General features: G+C 38.5%; 1 protein-coding gene and 1 pseudogene across 1 annotated transcript in view; one reads left to right on the top strand and one right to left on the bottom strand.

The window, feature by feature from the left end:
- SAV1 (salvador family WW domain containing protein 1) overlaps nt 1–19,197 on the bottom strand; it is a 30,538-nt gene that overhangs the window by 4,338 nt on the left and 7,003 nt on the right. The window contains exons 3-4 of the mRNA XM_070419992.1: nt 7,266–7,536; nt 3,361–3,504 (exon numbers count right to left, since the gene is read on the bottom strand). Of these exons, the coding sequence (XP_070276093.1) occupies nt 3,361–3,504; nt 7,266–7,536 (415 nt within the window). The remainder of the gene's footprint in view (nt 1–3,360; nt 3,505–7,265; nt 7,537–19,197) is intronic.
- LOC139011661 (proteasome activator complex subunit 2 pseudogene) lies at nt 14,201–14,909 on the top strand (annotated as a pseudogene).

The raw sequence follows: 19,197 nt of genomic DNA, 5'->3' as shown, positions 1-19,197 counted from the left end.
TTTTTAAAAGTTGCTAGTTTCCTAAAGTTTTATAGCTATCTCATAGAACCAGATATGAAAGGGACTATAATCTTTAGGAGTCTTCCCTTTTACAAGAAGCAAGGAATTCCATTTAAGTATTATCTTTTTTCCCCCAAAGAGAAGCTTTTTATTTTTTCTAACAATGACTATAAAGTAGAAAGAGTAACCCTCTCTTCAATCTTACCAACTCTCCCAAATAACAAAAGTTAACAGTTGGGCACATATTCTTCCAGACTTAAGGAGAATAAAAATACACACACCTATTGTATTTGACTTGGGATCAGCATAAGAACAAAGGCTATACACAAGTAGTGGGTCAAGTATTATTCAAGAGTGAAAGAAGAAGGGATTAAGCAAAAAACAATTAACAAAAAAATCCTCAGACACTGACAACAGCATGGTGATTACCAGAGGGGAAGGGGGTGGGGGGAGGTAGAAGAGTGTACAGGGAGGATAAATGGTGATGGAAGGAGACTTCATTTGACTTGGAGTGATGAACAAATAACATACAGTTAATGTATTATAGAATTGTACCCCTGAAACCTATATAATTTTATTAACCAATGTCACCTCAATAAAGTTAATTAAAAAAAGGGGAAAAGGGAAGAAAAGTCCATCTGCTGTCACATTCTTAATACCATTCTTATACTACAGAGATATTATCAGATAAAGAAGCTGAGAATCAAACCATGCTAAACTTCTATGGATACCTAATTTCAAATGTGTACCTAATTTCAAGTAAACTAAAACTAAACTTTAGGTAAGCATTGTATATCTTGCAGAATAATATTTATAATTAAAACTTAAAATTACATTAAATTGGCCCTGGCCAGTGATGTCCAGTGGTTGGAGCATCAGCTTGAGCACTGAAAGGTCACATGTACCTTGATGGCAGGTTCATTCCTAGCCCCAGTTAGGGTACATGCTGGAAGCAGCCAGTTGATGTGTGTCTCTCACATTGATGTGTGTGTGTGTGTGTGTGTGTGTGTGTGTGTGTCTCCCCCTCTTTCTCTCCTTCCCCTTCTTTCTCAAAATAGAGGGAATGTAAAGGAATATGTATGTTGGCCAAAAATTAATAATTCATAGTAAATGACCAATAACTATGAGAATATTAAACTTGCCTAAATGAGCATCATCTATATACATATAAAAAGCCAGTGACTGGACGCCATAATGACCAGAACGACTGGTCGCTATGATGCCCACTGCGGCCAGTGAACCGGACTGATTGGGGGGTGGAGTGGGGCCTGCGGCCAACCTCTCATGGCCCCGCCCCCCGCTAGCCTGCTCCTGATTGGCCTCTCCCACCCTGATTGAAGGTGGGGCGCCGGCCAACACCCCCCTCCCCGCTGCCCTTCCCCCAAGCCGCCCCACCCTGATTGGCCCGCAGCCCCTCCCCGCAGACAGCCCCGCCTGATTGCACTCCCCAACCCAATAGGGGGCAGGGCCGGCTGGCCAACCTCCTGCAGCCCCTCCCCTGCCTGGTCCCACCCCAGATCGGGCCCCTCACCCTGATCAGGGGCATGGATGGCCAGCCAACCACCTGCAGCCCCTCCCCCCAGCTGGTCCTGCCCCTGATGGCCCTCCACCACCCCGATTGGCCCATGGCTCCTCCCCCCAGTAAGCTCCGCCCCTGATCAGCCCCCCACTCCGATCAGGGACAGGATCAGCCAGCCAACCACCCATGGACCTTCCCCCAGGCTGCTGGCCCTCAATCGACCCCCCCCCCAGCAATCAGGGGTGGGGCTGGCCGGCCAACCTCCTACAGCCCCTCCCCCTGGCCGCTGACCCCGACCGGCCCCCTGCACCCCATTTGGGGGTGGGGCCGGCCAGCCCACTGCCCCTCCCTATGGCCAGCCCTGCCCCCAATCGGCCCCCCCACCCCAATTGGGGGCAGGGTCCGCCAACCAATCACCCTTGGCCCCTCTCCCCAGCCAGCCCGGTCCTGATCGGCCCGATCGGAGTGGGCCGGCTGGCCAATCTCCGGACGTCTCCTCCTCCCGACAGACCCAGCCCTGATTCACCCCGATTGGGGCCAGGCCGGCTAGACCCCACCGGTGCACGAATTCATGCACTGGGCCTCTAGTAGTCAAATAATTATAAGGTATATCCTTTAGATAATGTACCAACTATTCAAATTAAAAGCCTAAAAAGAAGCTAATAAGAACAAATGGCTCTAAGCAAGAAAAAATCATTAAAGTAATATTCATACATACACACACAAACACACAAAGAGCTGATAAATATATAGCAGGATGGTAAAAATTTAGACCCCTTGAAAATTTTATTTCAAAAGAAGAGTTACTGTTTCAAAAAGTGTATATATAAAAAGTTTTATATTCCTCTGAATATCAAAGATTTAATTTTTTTATTCCAAATTCATTGTCCAATCATCTTAAAACTCTTTAAAACTCTTCTTTGGGCTATTTTATGCTGATAATTTTTGCTGATAAAAGGGAAATAAGAGTAAGACTACAAAACCTGTAACTGAATGTTACCTTATATAGTTGTTAAAAGTTCACGAAATAATTATTATGTATAAAATGCCTGCCAAAGTACCAGGAATTTAATAGCTGCTAAGTAAATGCAATCTATATATATAAAAGCTTAAGCGACCATCCGACTGTTTGACCGGTAGCTGTGATGCGCAATGACCACCTGGGGACAGACACTCAACGCAAGAGCTGCCAAGCTGTGGTGACTTGGCAGCAGTGGTTCTTGGGTGACGCACCCAGAACCAGAGAGGAGGGAGCCTGATTCTGGGGTCGGGGGATGTCGGAGAGCTGGTTTTGGCCCGATCCCCGCAGGCCAGGCCGAGGGACCCCACTTGTGCACAAATCTGTGCACCAGGCCTCTAATTATTAAATAAGAAAGTACCAATGACAATAGTTAATGATCTTTGAAGTTAAAAGATAAAGGTTTGAAATCTACCACTTAACAGTTGTGTGATCTGAGCAGAGAGAGATAAAGCCTCCATTTTTTCCATTTGTGAAATGGCTTTGGGGAAGATTTTATGAGATAACATGCTTAAAAGTTTAGCACAGTAAAGTACATAAGAAACACTGGATAATAAATAACTATTTACTTCCAAATACTTTGTATATAACACTGTTACTAATTTTAATCATGTCCGTATCTACTTCTGTTTTCCCAGAAAAGTTCTTTGAGGCCAAGATTTCATTTATTCATTCATGATTACATTCCAAGAACAGTGCCTAGCATGCCACCCAAAAAATATCTTTAATGAGCCTGCCAAACTCATAGCCACTTTGAAAAACTAGCACATGTATGGTCTTCCACTCACTCCTCAACAAAGATTTGTGCTGTAAATTCACTTACTTCACAGGGGCTCGAGCATAAACCTGAAGCCAGTCAGGAATTTCTGCAGTATGATATGGATTTGCAGGTACCAGAAGGGACTGATTTCTTTCAGTTTGCTGTGGCTGGTATGTGACAGGAGGAGGTTGATCATACCGAGGTACACTAAGAAGAAAGAATTGACCTTCATTAAGATAAAGGCCCTAAATTTAAACAATTATAAAAAACAAATAATATTTAAGTGTTGTTTTTTTAATGTTTTTATTGATTTCAGAGAGAGGAAGGGAGAGGGAGAGAGAGATAGAAATGTCAATAATAAGAGAATCATCGATTGGATGCCTCCTGCATACTCCCTCCTACTGGGGATAGAGCCTGCAACCGAGGAATGTGCCCTGACTGGGAATCGAACCGTGACCTCCTGATTCATGGGCCAATGCTCAACCACTGAACCACACCAACCAGGCTTTAAGACTATTTTAATGAGCCTCCTGTCCAAACTCAGTTCCTTCTACCACCTAAAAAACAATAAAGTTTACAAAGCATAATTAACATGTTTTTCTCAGCAACTCTGTAGACAATTATTTTTTATCATACTATAGGGGAATTAAAATCTATCTTCTCTTAGAAACTAGTAGGTCACTGACAATGGATATAAACTAAGGTAAATCTTTACATATTTTTAGAAATTTCTTCTGGCTTGTATTCAGTCTTTTCAAGGTTAACTTCAAAGGCTACAAAAAATTAGAATTTTAACATTTATACAGAGGCTTAAAACTAGAATCATAAATTCCTGTAATTACTAGTAATTAGCTGTAAATTTATGTTGGGAAGGTTGATAGTTTGTCTCAAAATGATAATGGCCTTTCTTCATCATTTAGGCTGAAAAGGAGGTTTAAAATGTGTAGTACAGTAGGAATGCTTGAAATATTCACATTAACTGTAATATTTCCTTTCTGTATTTGCCACCTTAAGAGAGCATTATGGGAGTTAGATAGAACCTATTTTAAATCAGAATTAAACACACACACACACACACACACACACACACACACACACACAACCACCACCATGCTTTTATTAATTCTAATGGCCTCTGTATGTTGGGGGCAGGGAGAGAATAGCATCACAGGGCAGAGACTGTTATATAGAAAAATGCTAAGGAGAGCACTGACCCAAAGAGTGAGTTCTGATAGGTCAAAATGATCTATTCCAGTCTTGGACAAAACTGGAAGGGCCTGCCTCCCAACATTAGGATTTAAGTGTAGCCTGGCCACTGTGGCTCAGTGTTTTGAGCGTCAACCCATGAACCAAGAGGTCACCAGTTCAATTCCCAGTCAGGGCACATGCCCGGGTTGTGGGCTTAATCCCCAGATGAGACAGATCAGTGTTCCTATCTCTTTATCTCTCTCTCTTCCTCTCTCTCTAAAATCAATAAAAGCATATTTAAAAAAAGATTTACATGTATATCAGAAAAGGTCATTGCAATACTAAACTGGGGTTAAAATGTTAGATTTAGACTGTGTTTAACAATGTAAAAATCAATGTGCAAATGGCACTGAATCGTATCTTCAATTCTTCTTTCATAACTCGGTGCAACTGGAAGATGAGGAAAAACTAAGGCTTTGATGTCAGCTATGTCTAGAGCAGCGGTTCTCAACCTGTGGGTCGCGACCCCTTTGGCGGTCGAACCTTTCACAGGGGTCGCCTAAGACCATCCTGCATATCAGACTTACCTTACGATTCATAACAGTAGCAACATTACAGTTATGAAGTAGCAACGAAAATAATTTTATGGTTGGGTCACAACATGAGGAACTGTATTTAAAGGGCCAGAAGGTTGAGAACCACTGGTCTAGAGGATTTGGCCATTTAGAAATTGTATGAATGAAAGCAAAACTGCTTTACTTCTCTTAACTCCAGCCTCCTTATTTATAAAACGAAATAAATCCATACCAAAGATGACTGTTCTCAGGATTAAGTGACCTAATATAAGAGTTCTGTATAAGGATTAGCGTAATATAGACAATCAAATAGCTATTAATACTACCTACCTTTGTAAGCTTAATGAAGGTGTTTATTCTCTCCATTCAATGTCTAGAGTTGCTGAGAAAAGCATATTATGAAAATGCTTTGTAAACTATAAAAATTCTGTAATAATGTAAGTTTAATGATGAACAGAAAGTTCAATATACTCTCAAATCTAGTTATCTGAACCACAAAGTCCTCTGCTACCTGGTAACAATGTAACCATATTTTTTTTCCATCACTCATTCAACAAAGAGCTGCTACATTCCACTTCATGCCCATCTCTGAGTTGGGTGCTAGGGATGCAGTAGGAATAAGTGGGACTCATCCTTGCCTTTGGGTGGGTGGCTCTGAAATACTTCTATGTGATAGGCCTGAAAATGGAGGCCAGGGAGGCATAAGCTTGTTTGAGATGGTACAGAGAGTAGGCAAAGGGAGCCCAACACAGGCAGAGCATTTGGTTTGGTTCTTCTGAAGAGATGATAACTTCAGTTGTTCAATAAACAATGACAGAGTGCTACTAAGTGGAAAAAACTGCTGTTCAAATATGAATTAATAAATCTAAATATGTATGTAAAATGATTAAAACAATACAATGATAAAGCTTAGTTTTCTAGGTGATATTAAAATGTATTTTCAGGAATTTAATGATTCTAAAAAATGCAAATGTTTGCTATAACTGGAGATCTGTATTACGCTAGATTCTAAACATCTATTAACATGCTGATGATATTCTAGACATTTTGAATCTTATGGTTCAGTTCTTGAACGTTCAAATGTAATTAATTGGGCCCTGGTCGGTGTGGCTCAGTAGGTTGGAGTGTCATCCTAGCACCAAAAGGTGGTGGGTTCGATTTCCAGTCAGGGCACATAACCAGGTTGTGGGTTCGATCCCCCCACCAATCAATGTTTCTCTCTCCCTCCCTTCTTCTAAGAGCTTTTTTTTTAAATGTAGTTAATCAGGAATATTTGTAAATTCATTACTAAACTAATACTATCTTTTTTATGTACTTTGAAATCCAGTATGTATTTTATATTTAAAGCATATCTCAATTTGGATTAATCACATTTCAATGCTCAATAGCAATATGTGACAACTGGTTACAGTAGTAAGAGGGCTAGAAATCTGGTAATAAGCAAGATAGGCAATCTTTTATGTGATTCCAATTTTCACTTTCCTGCCAGGTAAGAGAAAAAAAAGAACATAACGTGTCTGAAATCGAATAAAAACAGCAAGATGTTACAATCCAAAAGTATACTTTGAAACATTAGGAGGTAGGTCTGTATTATTTATAGGAATTTAAATGTTAAGAGACAGATGTTTTACTTACTTTAATTTCTGGGTATCTACAGCAAAAACATTCTAACACATTAAAGTAGAATCTGATCATAAGAATACTGATCCTGTTTTTGAGGTTCTTTAATGAGAAATACTTTTTTAAATTATAAAGTCATTCATTAGTTTAAAAAAAAAAAAAGTCCAGAGAAAGGTATCATCCCATATAATAAAAGCCTAATATGCAAATTGTACCCTCGACCACGAGTTCAACTGGGAGTTTGACCAGGGAGCGGGGCTGGCCTGCCAACCTCCCACGTCCCCACCCCCTAGCTGGCTCCATCCCCAATAGGCCCCCACACCCTGATCGGGGGCAGGACCAGCCAGCCAACCTCCCGTGTCCCCTCCCCCCAGCCAACCCAGCCCAATCAGCCCTGATTGGGGCAGGCAGGCCAGACCCCACCCGTGTACAAATTTGTGCAAGAATTCCACCAGGCCTCTAGTAAACTTCGAAAAATAAAGCTTTCAAACATCAAACTTCAGGATACTGTTCTCTTTGATGAAAATATCTCAAAATCTAACATTAGACAATCTCAAAACAAAAAGTTGAAAATAAACTCAATACCTAGGAGCACAGGGATGCCTATATTGAGCCTTCTTATTTGTGTGATCCACATAATAGGTTCCAAATTCTGATGACTCAACTCGCTCCCATCCTGGAGGAAGTCCTTCTCGCTCAAGAGGATGGCTCCAATGAGTTGTATTTGTGTTGTGATCTATATAATATTTTCTCCCTCTCATTGTCCAGTCCACAGACCAACCAGGAGGAAGGGGTAAATCTTCAGAACTATGGTTGGTTAAATTTCCTAAAGATGTAGCAGCAACTCTCCCAATACCTGAGAAGAAAGAGAAAAAGAGAAGAAATAGGATAATTATTCAAAGCTAAAAGATGCTATTTGATGAATGTAAAATTCTTCTGTTAAAATTAATAATTTTATTACTATGAATAAAATTCATAAAACTAGACAGTATTACTATTATTTAATTATAAAACCAGGGAGAAGTAGTCTCCTTCTTTGAAATTGGGTGATTTTAGTTGATGCTTCCATCACCAGGCCATACAAACTTTTAACTACTAACAAAGCTACTTAAGTAGGTATACTGCTAAAGGAAAAGTGAAGAAAAAAAAATTTCACCTCATTCAAGATTTTAGATTTGACATTTCATCTAAAATAGTAAAATAAACTTTTAAAACTATTTCCAGTTTATAATTTTTAAAAAATAATCTGGCTGTGCCCCAGAATTACTAAGTAAGTTTATCAAGGTAGCAGGATATAAGGTCAACCTACAAGAATCAATTAATACCTATATACTAACAATAATTGGAAACATTTAACTACTTATACCATTTATAATAGCTCTAAAAAATCAAACATTTACATACTAACCAAGCAAAACACATACAGGATCTGTATGCTGAAAACTACAAACATTGATGAAAAAATGAAGGTGGTACTACCATGTTAATGGACTGGAAGACTCGAAATATTTAAGGTGTCCATTATTCTTGGAATGATCTTTAGGTTTAGGTAATTATAATCAAATTCTAGCAGGAGTTTTTGTAGATATAGACAGATATAGACAAGCATACTCTAAAATGTACATAAAAAGGCAAAAGAAGTGGAGAAACCAAAACAATTTTTAAAAAATATATTTTATTGTTTTTTGTTCATCAGTTTATAATGGTCTTTATTATCCATAAATGAGTGAGATCATATGGTATTTTTCTTTCATTGACTGGCTTATTTCACTTGGCATAATGCTCTCCAGTTCCATCCATGCTGTTGCAAATGGTAAGAATTCCTTCTTTTTTACAGCAGCATAGTATTCCATTGTGTAGATGTACCACAGTTTTCTAATCCACTCATCTGCTGATGGCCACTTAGGCTGTTTCCAAATCTTAGCTATGGTAAATTGTGCTGGTATGAACATAGGGATGCATATATTCTTTCTGATTGGTGTTTCTGGTTTCTTGGGATACATTCCTAGAAGTGGGATCACTGGGTCAAATGGGAGTTCCATTTTTAACTTTTTGAGGAAACTCCATACTGTCTTCCATAGTGGCTGCACCAGTCTGCATTCCCACCAGCAGTGCACAAGTGTTCCTTTTTCTCAGCATCCTCGCCAGCACTTGTCGTTTGTTGATTTGTTGATGATAGCCATTCTGACAGGTGTGAGATGATTCCTCATTGTTGTTTTGATTTGCATCTCTCAGATGATTAGTGACTGAGCATGTTTTCAAATGTCTCTTGGCTTTAGGAATGTCCTCTTTTGAAAAGTGTCTATTTAGGTCCTTTGCCCATTGTTTGTTTGATTGGATTGTTTATCTTCCTTTTGTTAAGTTGTATGAGTTCCCTATAAATGTTGGAGATTAAACCCTTATCGGTGATAACATTGGCAAATATGGTCTCCCATGCAGGGGGCTTTCTTGTTGTTTTGTTGATGGTTTCTTTTGCTGTGCAGAAGCCTTTTATTTTGATGTAGTCCCATTTGTTTATTTTATTTTTAAATATATTTTATTGATTTTTTACAGAGAGGAAGGGAGAGGGATAGAGAGTTAGAAACATCGATCAGCTGCCTCCTGCACATCTCCCACTGGGGATGTGCCCCCAACCCAAGTACACGCCCTTGACCGGAATTGAACCTGGGACCCTTCAGTCCACAGGCCGACGCTCTATCCACTGAGCCAAACCGGTTTCGGCTATTTTATTTTTAGTTTCCAATGCCCTAGGAGCAGTATCAGTGAAGAAATTGCTTCAGCATATGTCTGAGATTTTGTTGCCTTTGGATTCCTCTAGTATTTTTATGGTTTCCCGTCTTACATTTAAGTCCTTTATCCATTTTGAGTTTATTTTTGTGTATGGTGTATGTTGGTGGTCTAGTTTCATTTTTTTGCATGTATCTGTCCAATTTTCCCAACACCATTTATTGAAGAGACTATCTTGACTCCATTGTATGTTCTTGCCTCATTTGTCAAATATTAATTGAGCATATTAGTTCGGGTCAATTTCTGGGTTCTCTATTCTATTCCATTGATCTATATGTCTGTTCTTGTGCCAGTACCAGGCAGTTTTGAGAACAGTGGCTTTGTAATACAGCTTGATATCTGGTATTGAGATCCCATCTACTTTGTTCTTCTTTCTCAGGATCGCTACAGCTATTTGGGGTCTTTTTTTATTCCAGATGAATTTTTGGAGAGTTTGTTTTAGGTCTGTGAAATATGCTGTTGGTATTTTAATGGGAAGTGCGTTGAATTTATAGATTGCTTTGGGTAGTATGGACATTTTAATGATGTGGATTCTACCAATCCATGAACATGGTATGTTCTTCCATCTGTTTATGTCTTCCTCTATCACTTTTTTCAACGTCCTGTACTTTTCTGAGTAGAGGTCTTTTACCTCTTTAGTTAAGTTTATTCCTAGGTATCTTAATTTTTTTGGTGCGATGGTAAATTGGATTGCTTTTTTAGTCTCTTTCTGAAAGTTCACTATTCGTGTATAGAAATGCCATATACTTCTTGGTGTTAATTTTGTATCCTGCTACATTGCCGAATTCATCTAATAGTTCTTTGATGGAGTCTTTAGGGATTTTTATGTACAATATCATGTCATCTGCTAATAAGGACAGTTTTACTTCTTCTTTTCCAATTTGGATGCCTTTTATATCTTCTTCTTGTCTGATCGCAATGGCTAGTACTTCCAGTACTATGTCGAACAGGAGTGGTAAGAGTGGGCATCCCTGTCTTCTTCCTGTTCTTAAGGGAAATGGTTGTAGTTTTTGCCCAGTGAGTATGATGGTGGCTGTGGGTTTGTCATATATGGCTTTTATTATGTTGAGGTATGATCCTTCTATTCCCACCCTGCTGAGAGTTTTTATCAAAAATGGGTGTTGGATTTTGTCAAATGCTTTTTCTGCATCAATTGATATGATTATGTGGTTTTTTTCTCTCAATTTATTTATGTAATGTATCACGTTTACTGATTTGCGGATACTGTACCATCCTTGCATCCCTGGGATAAATCCTACTTGGTCATGGTATATGATCTTTCTGATGTACTGCTGGATCCAATTTGCTATGATTTTGTTGAGGATTTTGGCATCTATGTTCATGAGGGATATTGGCCTGTAATTCTCTTTCATTGTGTTGTCTTTACCTGGCTTTGGTATTAGGGTGATGCTGGCTTCATAGAATGAGCTTGGAAGTGTTCCTTCCTCTTGAATTTTTTGGAATAGTCTGAGGAGGATAGGTTTTAGTCCTTCCTTGAATGTTTGGTAAAACTCCCCTGTGAAGCCTTCTGGCCCTGGGCTTTTGTTTGCTGGAAGCTTTTTGATGACTGCTTCAATTTCTTCCATAGTTATTGGCCTATTGAGATTTTTAGATTCTTCCTGACCCAAAACAATTTTTAAAAGAAAGAATAAAGATGGAGGGACTCGCCCTAACTGGTTTGGCTCAGTGGATAGAGCGTCGGCCTGAGGACTCAAGGGTCCAGGTTCGATTCCAGTCAAGGGCATGTACCTTGGTTGCGGGCACATTCCCAGTAGGGGGTGTGCAGGAGGCAGCTGATCGATGTTTCTCTCTCATCGATGTTTCTAACTTTCTATCCCTCTCCCTTCCTCTCTGTAAAAAAATAATTAAAATATATATATAAAAAAAGATGGAGGACTCATGGTATCTGATTTTAAGACTTACTATAAAGATATAGTAATCAAAACAGTGTGGTATTATCAAAAAGGCAACCAGATCAATGAAACAGAGAATCCAAAAAAAATCTACATATACATGGTCAATTAATTTTTGACAAGGGTGAAAAATTTTGAAAGAATAGCTTTATCAACAAATGATGTTGGAACAACTGGACATCCATATGCAAAAAAATTAATAAAAATGAACTCAAGATGGATCATATAGCTGATGTAAAACATAAAACTATAAAATTTTATAGAAAAAGTAGGACAGCCTTGGCTGGTTTGGCTCAATGGATAGAGCATCGGCCTGCGGACTGAAGGGTCCCGAGTTTGAGTCCAGTCAAGGGCACATGCCTGGGTTGTGGGCTTGATCCCCAGTAGGGGGCATGCAGGAGGCAACCAATCAATGATTCTCTCTCATCATTGATGTTTCTATCTCTCTCCCTCTCCCTTCTTCTCTGAAATCAATAAAATATATATAAAAGAAAAGAAAAAGGATACATTTTTTTTTAATATATTTTTTTTATTGATTTTTTACAGAGAGGAAGGGAGAGAGATAGTTAGAAACATCGACGGGAGAGAAACATCGATGGGAGAGAAACATCGATCAGCTGCCTCCTGCACATCTCCCACTGGGGATGTGCCCACAACCTAGGTACATGCCCTTGACCGGAATCGAACCTGGGACCCTTCAGTCCGCAGGCCGACGCTCTATCCACTGAGCCAAACCGGTTTTGGCAGGATACATTTTTGAAACCTTTTGTTAGGCAAAGCGGTCTCAACTAAAAAAAAAAAAAAAAATCCCTGAATTCATAAAGATACTAAAATACAAACTCACTGGTTACACCTTTGGAAGTAGCCAGGGTACCAATTCACTATTCTGAAAAAACAGTCAATAAAAGGAAAGTTCTAACATTTATCCAGTCTTATATGAACAGCAGCCAAGTAATTGATAAGGAAAAGTTCTTCATTATAGAATTCCAACTGATAGAGAAGAAATGATAGAATTGGAGTATCATGAATTTGTAACACCTAATGAAATATTGGATCTAGTGAATGATAATTAATGGCTGCCAAATTATTAGGTAAAAGGCTGAAGGATGTCTTTATAATGGATGAGTGGGGCTGACATCTAATCCCATGATCAATTTTAACATCGAAGAGGAATCAGTCATTGTATGTCTCTGGAACTGATGCAACAGAATGTACACAACACCACCTATAAAGTATTCTGGCAAAAAGGAAAATGCAAGAAAAAACAAAACAAAACAATCACTCTCGGTACCATCTGGGAAGAAAAGGCTACATTCTTAAAGCAGATGGTGATTGTAGAACAGCACAAAGTCTTTGATGAAACTGACCTTGGCTTCTGTCAATCTGCAACTGAAGGTTTATTTAATAAGCGTAGCTTATGCAATTTCAATACTTAAAGAGAAAATATTTAAACAGAAAAGAAATAAGTCAATAAACTAAACATACTCACATAAGTAATAACTTTGAAATCACATTGCGTAAGCATGTAATGGCTCTATACTTTCTTATACTTCCATCATTAAATATGTATTACTAGCCACAACCAAGGATAGCAATCCCATATAATAAAAGCCCAGCGACCGAAAGGCACAACGACCAAAACAGCTAGTCGACCAGTCACTGTGACACACGTTGACCCCAGGGGGCAGGTGCTCAATGCAGAAGCTGCCCCCTGGTGGTCAGTGTGCTGCCACAGTGGGAGCTCCACTCAGCTGACTGGGATGAGAACCTCAGGCCAACGGGCAGCACCACTGCCATGCAAAGCTGACCCTGGAGGCTGGGGGGCAAGTTCGTGGCTCCCGCTGAACTGAGGCCTATTCCACTGCCTCTCAGTGCTATTGTCCCTGAGCCCAGCCCTGACCAGGTTCCCTGGCGAGGCGAGTGCTCTGGCTCCACTGAAGATGCCAGACCATGGAGCAGCCGCTCAAAGGGTGGGTCCACAGCCGCTGGGCTGACTGGGATGAGCGGTGCTCCCACAGCAACCACGCCCCCACCCCCAACAGTGCACGATTGCCGTGCACCGGGCCTCTAGTTTTGAAATAAAAAAATACACACACAAAGTGGGACAAGAGTAGGTTTATAGTGGCTCATATGGAAAACAATACAATAATTAATAAATACTAACACAAGAATAAACTGTTTTGCATACTCAAACTGTAAACCTACTTTTGCCCCACCTTGTATATACATAAACACATACTCAATTCAATGTACTCAGAATTATTTATAAGAACCATAACATTTGACCTGACAGAGGTCCAGCTGGAAATGTACAAATTTATAAATACAGCATTATTAAGAACAAAAACTATTATAGTTATTAAAAACTGTACAGGCTTACAGAGTATTAAAGTTTGTGACAATTTTATTCCTCTCCTTAGAAAATCCAAAGTTTCATATACTGAACTTGCCAAAATCCAGAAATACATGTACTTTTGCATTTAAACATTATGTACCAAACACTAGATTTAAAACATGATAAACCTGAAATTCATAGAGGAATCACAAAGGGCTCTCTGTAAAAATCTAATTTCAAGGAACTAAACCTTGGCAATTTGATAAGGAGCCATGAAGTTCACAAAGTTCCACATAGGTTCATCAGCTTTTTAAATGTCATGTTAGGAGAGATATCTACAAATAATATTTTTGGTTTCGTGACACACTCCACCTGTACATTTTGAAAGTGCCATATACACTAAATTTTTTTCAAACTATTATTTGGGATAATTTTATAAAACCTATTGAGAGGTAGAGAGACCGAGATCTAGCAACTGGAGCAACATGGCCAAGCCTTGTGGGGTGTGCCTGAGCGAGGAAGCCTGCAAACAGGTAGATGCCTTCAGGTAAAATCTTTCCCAGGAGGCCAAGGAATTCCTCTACAGATTCTTGCCATAGCTCATACACGTGAATCAGCTCTTGCAAGAAGACTCCCTCAACATGGCTGACCTGACCTCTCTCCAAGCCGCACTGGACATCCCTATTCCAGACCCCTGACCCAAAGATGATGAGATGGAAACATATAAGCAGGAGAAGAAAGAAGTCCCTAAGTGTGGCTTTCTCCCTGGGAATGAGAAGCTCTTGGCCCTGCTTGCCCTGGTTAAACCAAAAATCTGGACTCTCAAAGAAAAATGTATTCTGGTGATCATGTAGATCCAGCACCTGATCCCCAAGATTGAGGATGGAAATGACTTTGGGGTATCAATCCAGAAGAAGGTGCTGGAGAGGGTGAATGCAGTCAAGAACAAGTAGAAGCCTTCCAGACAACCATTTCCAAGTACTTCTCAGAACACGGGGATGCTGTGGCCAAGGCCTCTAAGGAGACCCATGTAATGCATTACCGTGCCTGGTGCACGAGCGAGATGAGGTGGCCTATGGGGAGCTCAGGGACATGGTCCTGGACCTAAGAGCCTTCTATGCTGAGCTTTATCATATCATTAGCAGCAACCTAGAGAAAACTGTCAACCCAAAGGGTGAAGAGAAGACTATCTAAGTACTGAGCCCCGGGCTAGAAGGGAAATAAATTATCAAAACTTTGTGTGGAAAAAAAAAAGCCTATTGAGAAATAAATGTACAGTACAAAAAGATTGGAAACAACTGATCTAAAACATAAAGCATTACTAATAATAAATATGTATAGGAGACTAAAAAAAAGAAAAAGGCTATAGCAAGCTTTAATACACCAGATCACCACTCTAAGTTCAGCCAGAAAGTTGAAACTTTAGTAACAAACATGTCAAATCTGGAAAAAGGGCATGAACGCTAACAATTTTGAGTGTCTGTTCTGCCCCTAGTCATTTCCATCTGTACTATTTCATACTCAAAACAGCTCGAATGAGGTAATAGAATCACTACCAATTTACAGAGTTTGAGGAAACCAAGTTTCAAGTAAGTTATTTTACCAAAGGCCACACAGTGGTATAAGGTCAAATGACAGTATTACCAACCATGTAATATTAGCAACAAAAGATCATTTGTAATTCTTCAAAGAAAAATATGACTACTACTAATAAAAGGCAAACCATCAATTTTGAATTCAATCAGTGGAAAATGAGAATCTTGTTTCTGAGCTATGAGGAAAAAATAGTTTTTTACTGTCTCCCCTGTCCCACTCTTTCTCAAACTAACCAATCAACCAAAAATTAAAAAAAATAGTTTTTCATAATTTTAATTGGCCCCAGAAGAATGAGTGGCATTCATAATCCTCAAAATAACTTCTATTTGCAGGAACTAATCGCACACCTTCCATTTATATAAAATAAAGCATTCATAAGCTAAATACAGGGGTGGGCTAATGGGTATGGAAAAAGGTAGGTTATGATTATTATAATAGCTTTGTGTTTCATGTACTCACAACTATAAACCTACTTTTGCTTACCCTGTACATGAATTCCCAAAGACACAGAAAAAAGAATTATTTTGTTTCTCTTCCAAGCTTTCACTAGATATATCTCTAAGAACTTAATCTCATATAACCAGGCAAATATCTATGAGATGTGTCCTTATAGAAAAAGCTCAAAAATTCTAGTTTCCTAATTTTATAACAGCTACAGAGAAGAAAATGGAATCTGGAACTCTAATGGAGGTCTATAAGCTCCAGGTTAATAAATACTAAACATTATAGCCCATGTTATAATCAAAATGTTTATAAAAAGATCTAAGAGTTGAAGCAAGCCAACTACTTCCTCTGCAAAATAATTACAAATAAATTTGTGTCCCTAAAGATTATTAACCCCTCCTCAAAGATGACTCTGGTTCACTACATATTTATGCATATCCTGGAATACATAGAAAGTCCAGTGGTTTTTTTTGTAAAGCCTGACACTTTCCATTTTGATTCTTATAACTTGATGTCTTCAGTTGTCTTTAAAAATATATTTTAAAGTTTGTTACTTAAAACTGTATAAAACTAAATTATTTAAGTGCAGAACAAACAAATTCAATCTGCCTTTAGTATTCTAACTAAAGACTTCCTGTTAATAGGATTCCTTCCTTTGGCACATACAATAAGTGTCTGACTGATATGTTGGCCAAATGGCTAAAGGTCAAATTTCACAGCTAAACGTAGAACTTACTAGATCCTAAAACCCTTTAGGATATTATACAACTTGCTTTCATACTTCTGCTAAATATAATAAAATGAAGTTAATCACTGAGCTAGGTATTCTGGGAAGTCTAAATAACTATTGTCTGGAATTACTACTCTTTAACTCACTACAAAACTATTTCCTTCCATACATTTTTTTATGCTTATTACATTAGTAACAGCAATCAAAATGTAAAGCTTGTGAAAATAAATGTCTGTATCACATCCTTACCCTCCTACCAACATACTTTCTCCTTTCCATTCATTCAAATTCCTTGAACTCTCTCCAGTATAAATCTTGAAAATATAGTAGGTTTCAAATCTTTTTCTAGATGATTTCATGAAACTTCCATTTATTGTCTCAAATTTCTTTCCTTCTGGAAAAGACAGACTTTTCTGTTTCATTAATAATTGGTTATTAATCCTTTCCTGCCACTTAAGATACTCCCTCAAAGTAGTTTTTTTCTAAAGAACATTCAATCTTATTGCTCACATATAAATTAATCTTGTTAAAGCTCTCAAGCATGTATAACTTCTGCAATAAATGCAAATCTTTTAAAAAATAACATTCTTTAATTTGAAAAAGTATATAATTAACTTATACTTTTTAAATTTCAAAATCATTTTTTTGTGTTAATCTTCACCAGAGGATATGTGTTGTTTTTTTTTTAGAGAGAGAGTAGAAGGAAGGGGGGAGGGGAGAGAGAGAGAGAGAGAAAACAAAAACATTGAGAGTCACATCAACTGGTTGCCTCCTACATGCCCCAACAAGTCGGCTGGACCAAACCTGAAACCCAGGTATGTGCCCTTGACTGGGAATAGAACCCTGACGGTCCTTTTGTGTGCGTGGGCAGAGGCTCTAACAACTGAGCCACACTGGCAGGGCTAGTTTCAAAATCTTGATTGGAAAAAAAATTTTTAATTGAATTTATTGGGTGCTACTGGTTAACAAAATTACACAGGTTTCAGGTGCACAATTTCATATCATCTGTACACTCTTATTGTGTGTTCACCACCCTAAGTAAAGTCTCCTTCCATTACCATTTATCGCCCCTCTACCCTCCCCACAATCCCCCCTCCCCTGCAATCCCTACACTATTGTCTGTTTGTGAGTATTTTTCTCAATCCCTCCAGTCCCTACCTCCACCCCCACCCCACTCCCCAGCCTGCTCTCTGTCTATGGGTCTGTTTCTATTTTGCTTGATAGTTTACTTTGTTCATTAGATTCCACTTAAGTGAAATCATATGGTACTTTTCTTCCTCTGACTGGCTTATTTCACTTAGCATAATGCTCTTAAGGTCTGGAAAATTAAAAGTTTGTCATTAGACTTATAAAAACTGTCAGACTGCTTCTGAGAAGATCAGTAGAAATTTATTTCTTAAAGTATTTTCTCAATGATATTTTGCAAGTAAGATTTTTTAAAAAAGATTTTAACTTGGTATTATTAATTCTTCATACTTACATTCAGGCAGAAAAGTGTTATGACTATCAGTGATTTTTTGTAATATATATATACATGGGAAAGGTAAGTGTGAAGAACCACCATCTGTATTAACGGTAAATAATGTTATAAGCTATTATTCGGGCTGTTAGCTACCAAAACTGTCTTAAGACTCCAGACTTGAAGTCTCTGGATTAATTCACTCACTCAACCATTTATTTCTGAAGTTCCTCCTATACAGTCAGATGCAATGCTAATGGGTCCTATGTGACTATTCATTCTTTCCCTCATCCTTATAATCGCATTAGTGGCCGAACACCATCAATGAAGATGTGTTCCACTTCTCCCCTTTCCAAATGTCCCCAGCTTAGGTCAGGTCCTCATTAACATTTAAAATATTAACTACCAAGTTTTTTTTTATCCATTCATCTACTGATGGACACTTGTACTGTTTCCAGATCTTAAGCTGTTAAAAAAATTTGTTGCTATGAACATAGGGGTGCATATATTCTTTCTGATTGGTGTTTCAGGTTTCTGAGGATATATTCCTAGAAGTGGGATCACTGGGTCAAATGGCAGTTCCAGTTTTCATTTTTTAAGGAAACTCCACACTGTTTTTCATAGTGGTTGTACCAGTCGGCATTCCCATCAACAATGTACAAGGTTTCCTTTTTCTCCACATCCTCACTAGCACTTCTTGTTTGTTGACTTATTAATGATAGTCATTCTGGCAGGTGTGAGGTGGTACTCTGTCGTTTTGATTTGCATCTCTCTGATTAGTGATGAGCATTTTTTCATATGTTTCAGGCATTTATTTATCCTCTTTGGAGAAATGTCTATTCATATATTTTGCTCATTTTTTAATTGGATTGTTTATCTTTTGTTAAGTTGTATGAATACTTTATATATGTGGGAAATTATTCCCTTATCATATGTATCATTGGCAAATATTTCTCCCATATACTAATAGTGGGTTCTCTTTTCATTTTGATGCTGGTTTTCTTTGCTATGCAGAAGCATTTTACTTTCATGTAGTACCATTTGTTTATTTTTTCATTTGTTCTCTTGCCCTAGGCGATGTATCTGTGAAAATTCTGCTATGTAAGGTGTCTGATATTTTGCTGCCTACGCTTTCTTCCAGGATTTTTATGGTTTCACAACTTATATTTAAGTAAAAAAAAAAAAAGTGGTACATTTACACAATGGAATACTATGCAGCAGTAAAAAGAAGGATCTCTTACCCTTTGAGACAG

Source organism: Myotis yumanensis, unplaced genomic scaffold, assembly GCF_028538775.1.
Source record: "Myotis yumanensis isolate MYYU_CA2020_CCGP unplaced genomic scaffold, mMyoYum1.0.hap1 SCAF_1, whole genome shotgun sequence".
Lineage (NCBI taxonomy): Eukaryota > Metazoa > Chordata > Mammalia > Chiroptera > Vespertilionidae > Myotis > Myotis yumanensis.
The sequence above is the reverse complement of the archived record's forward strand: the minus strand, read 5'-3'. Positions and strand labels throughout refer to the sequence as shown.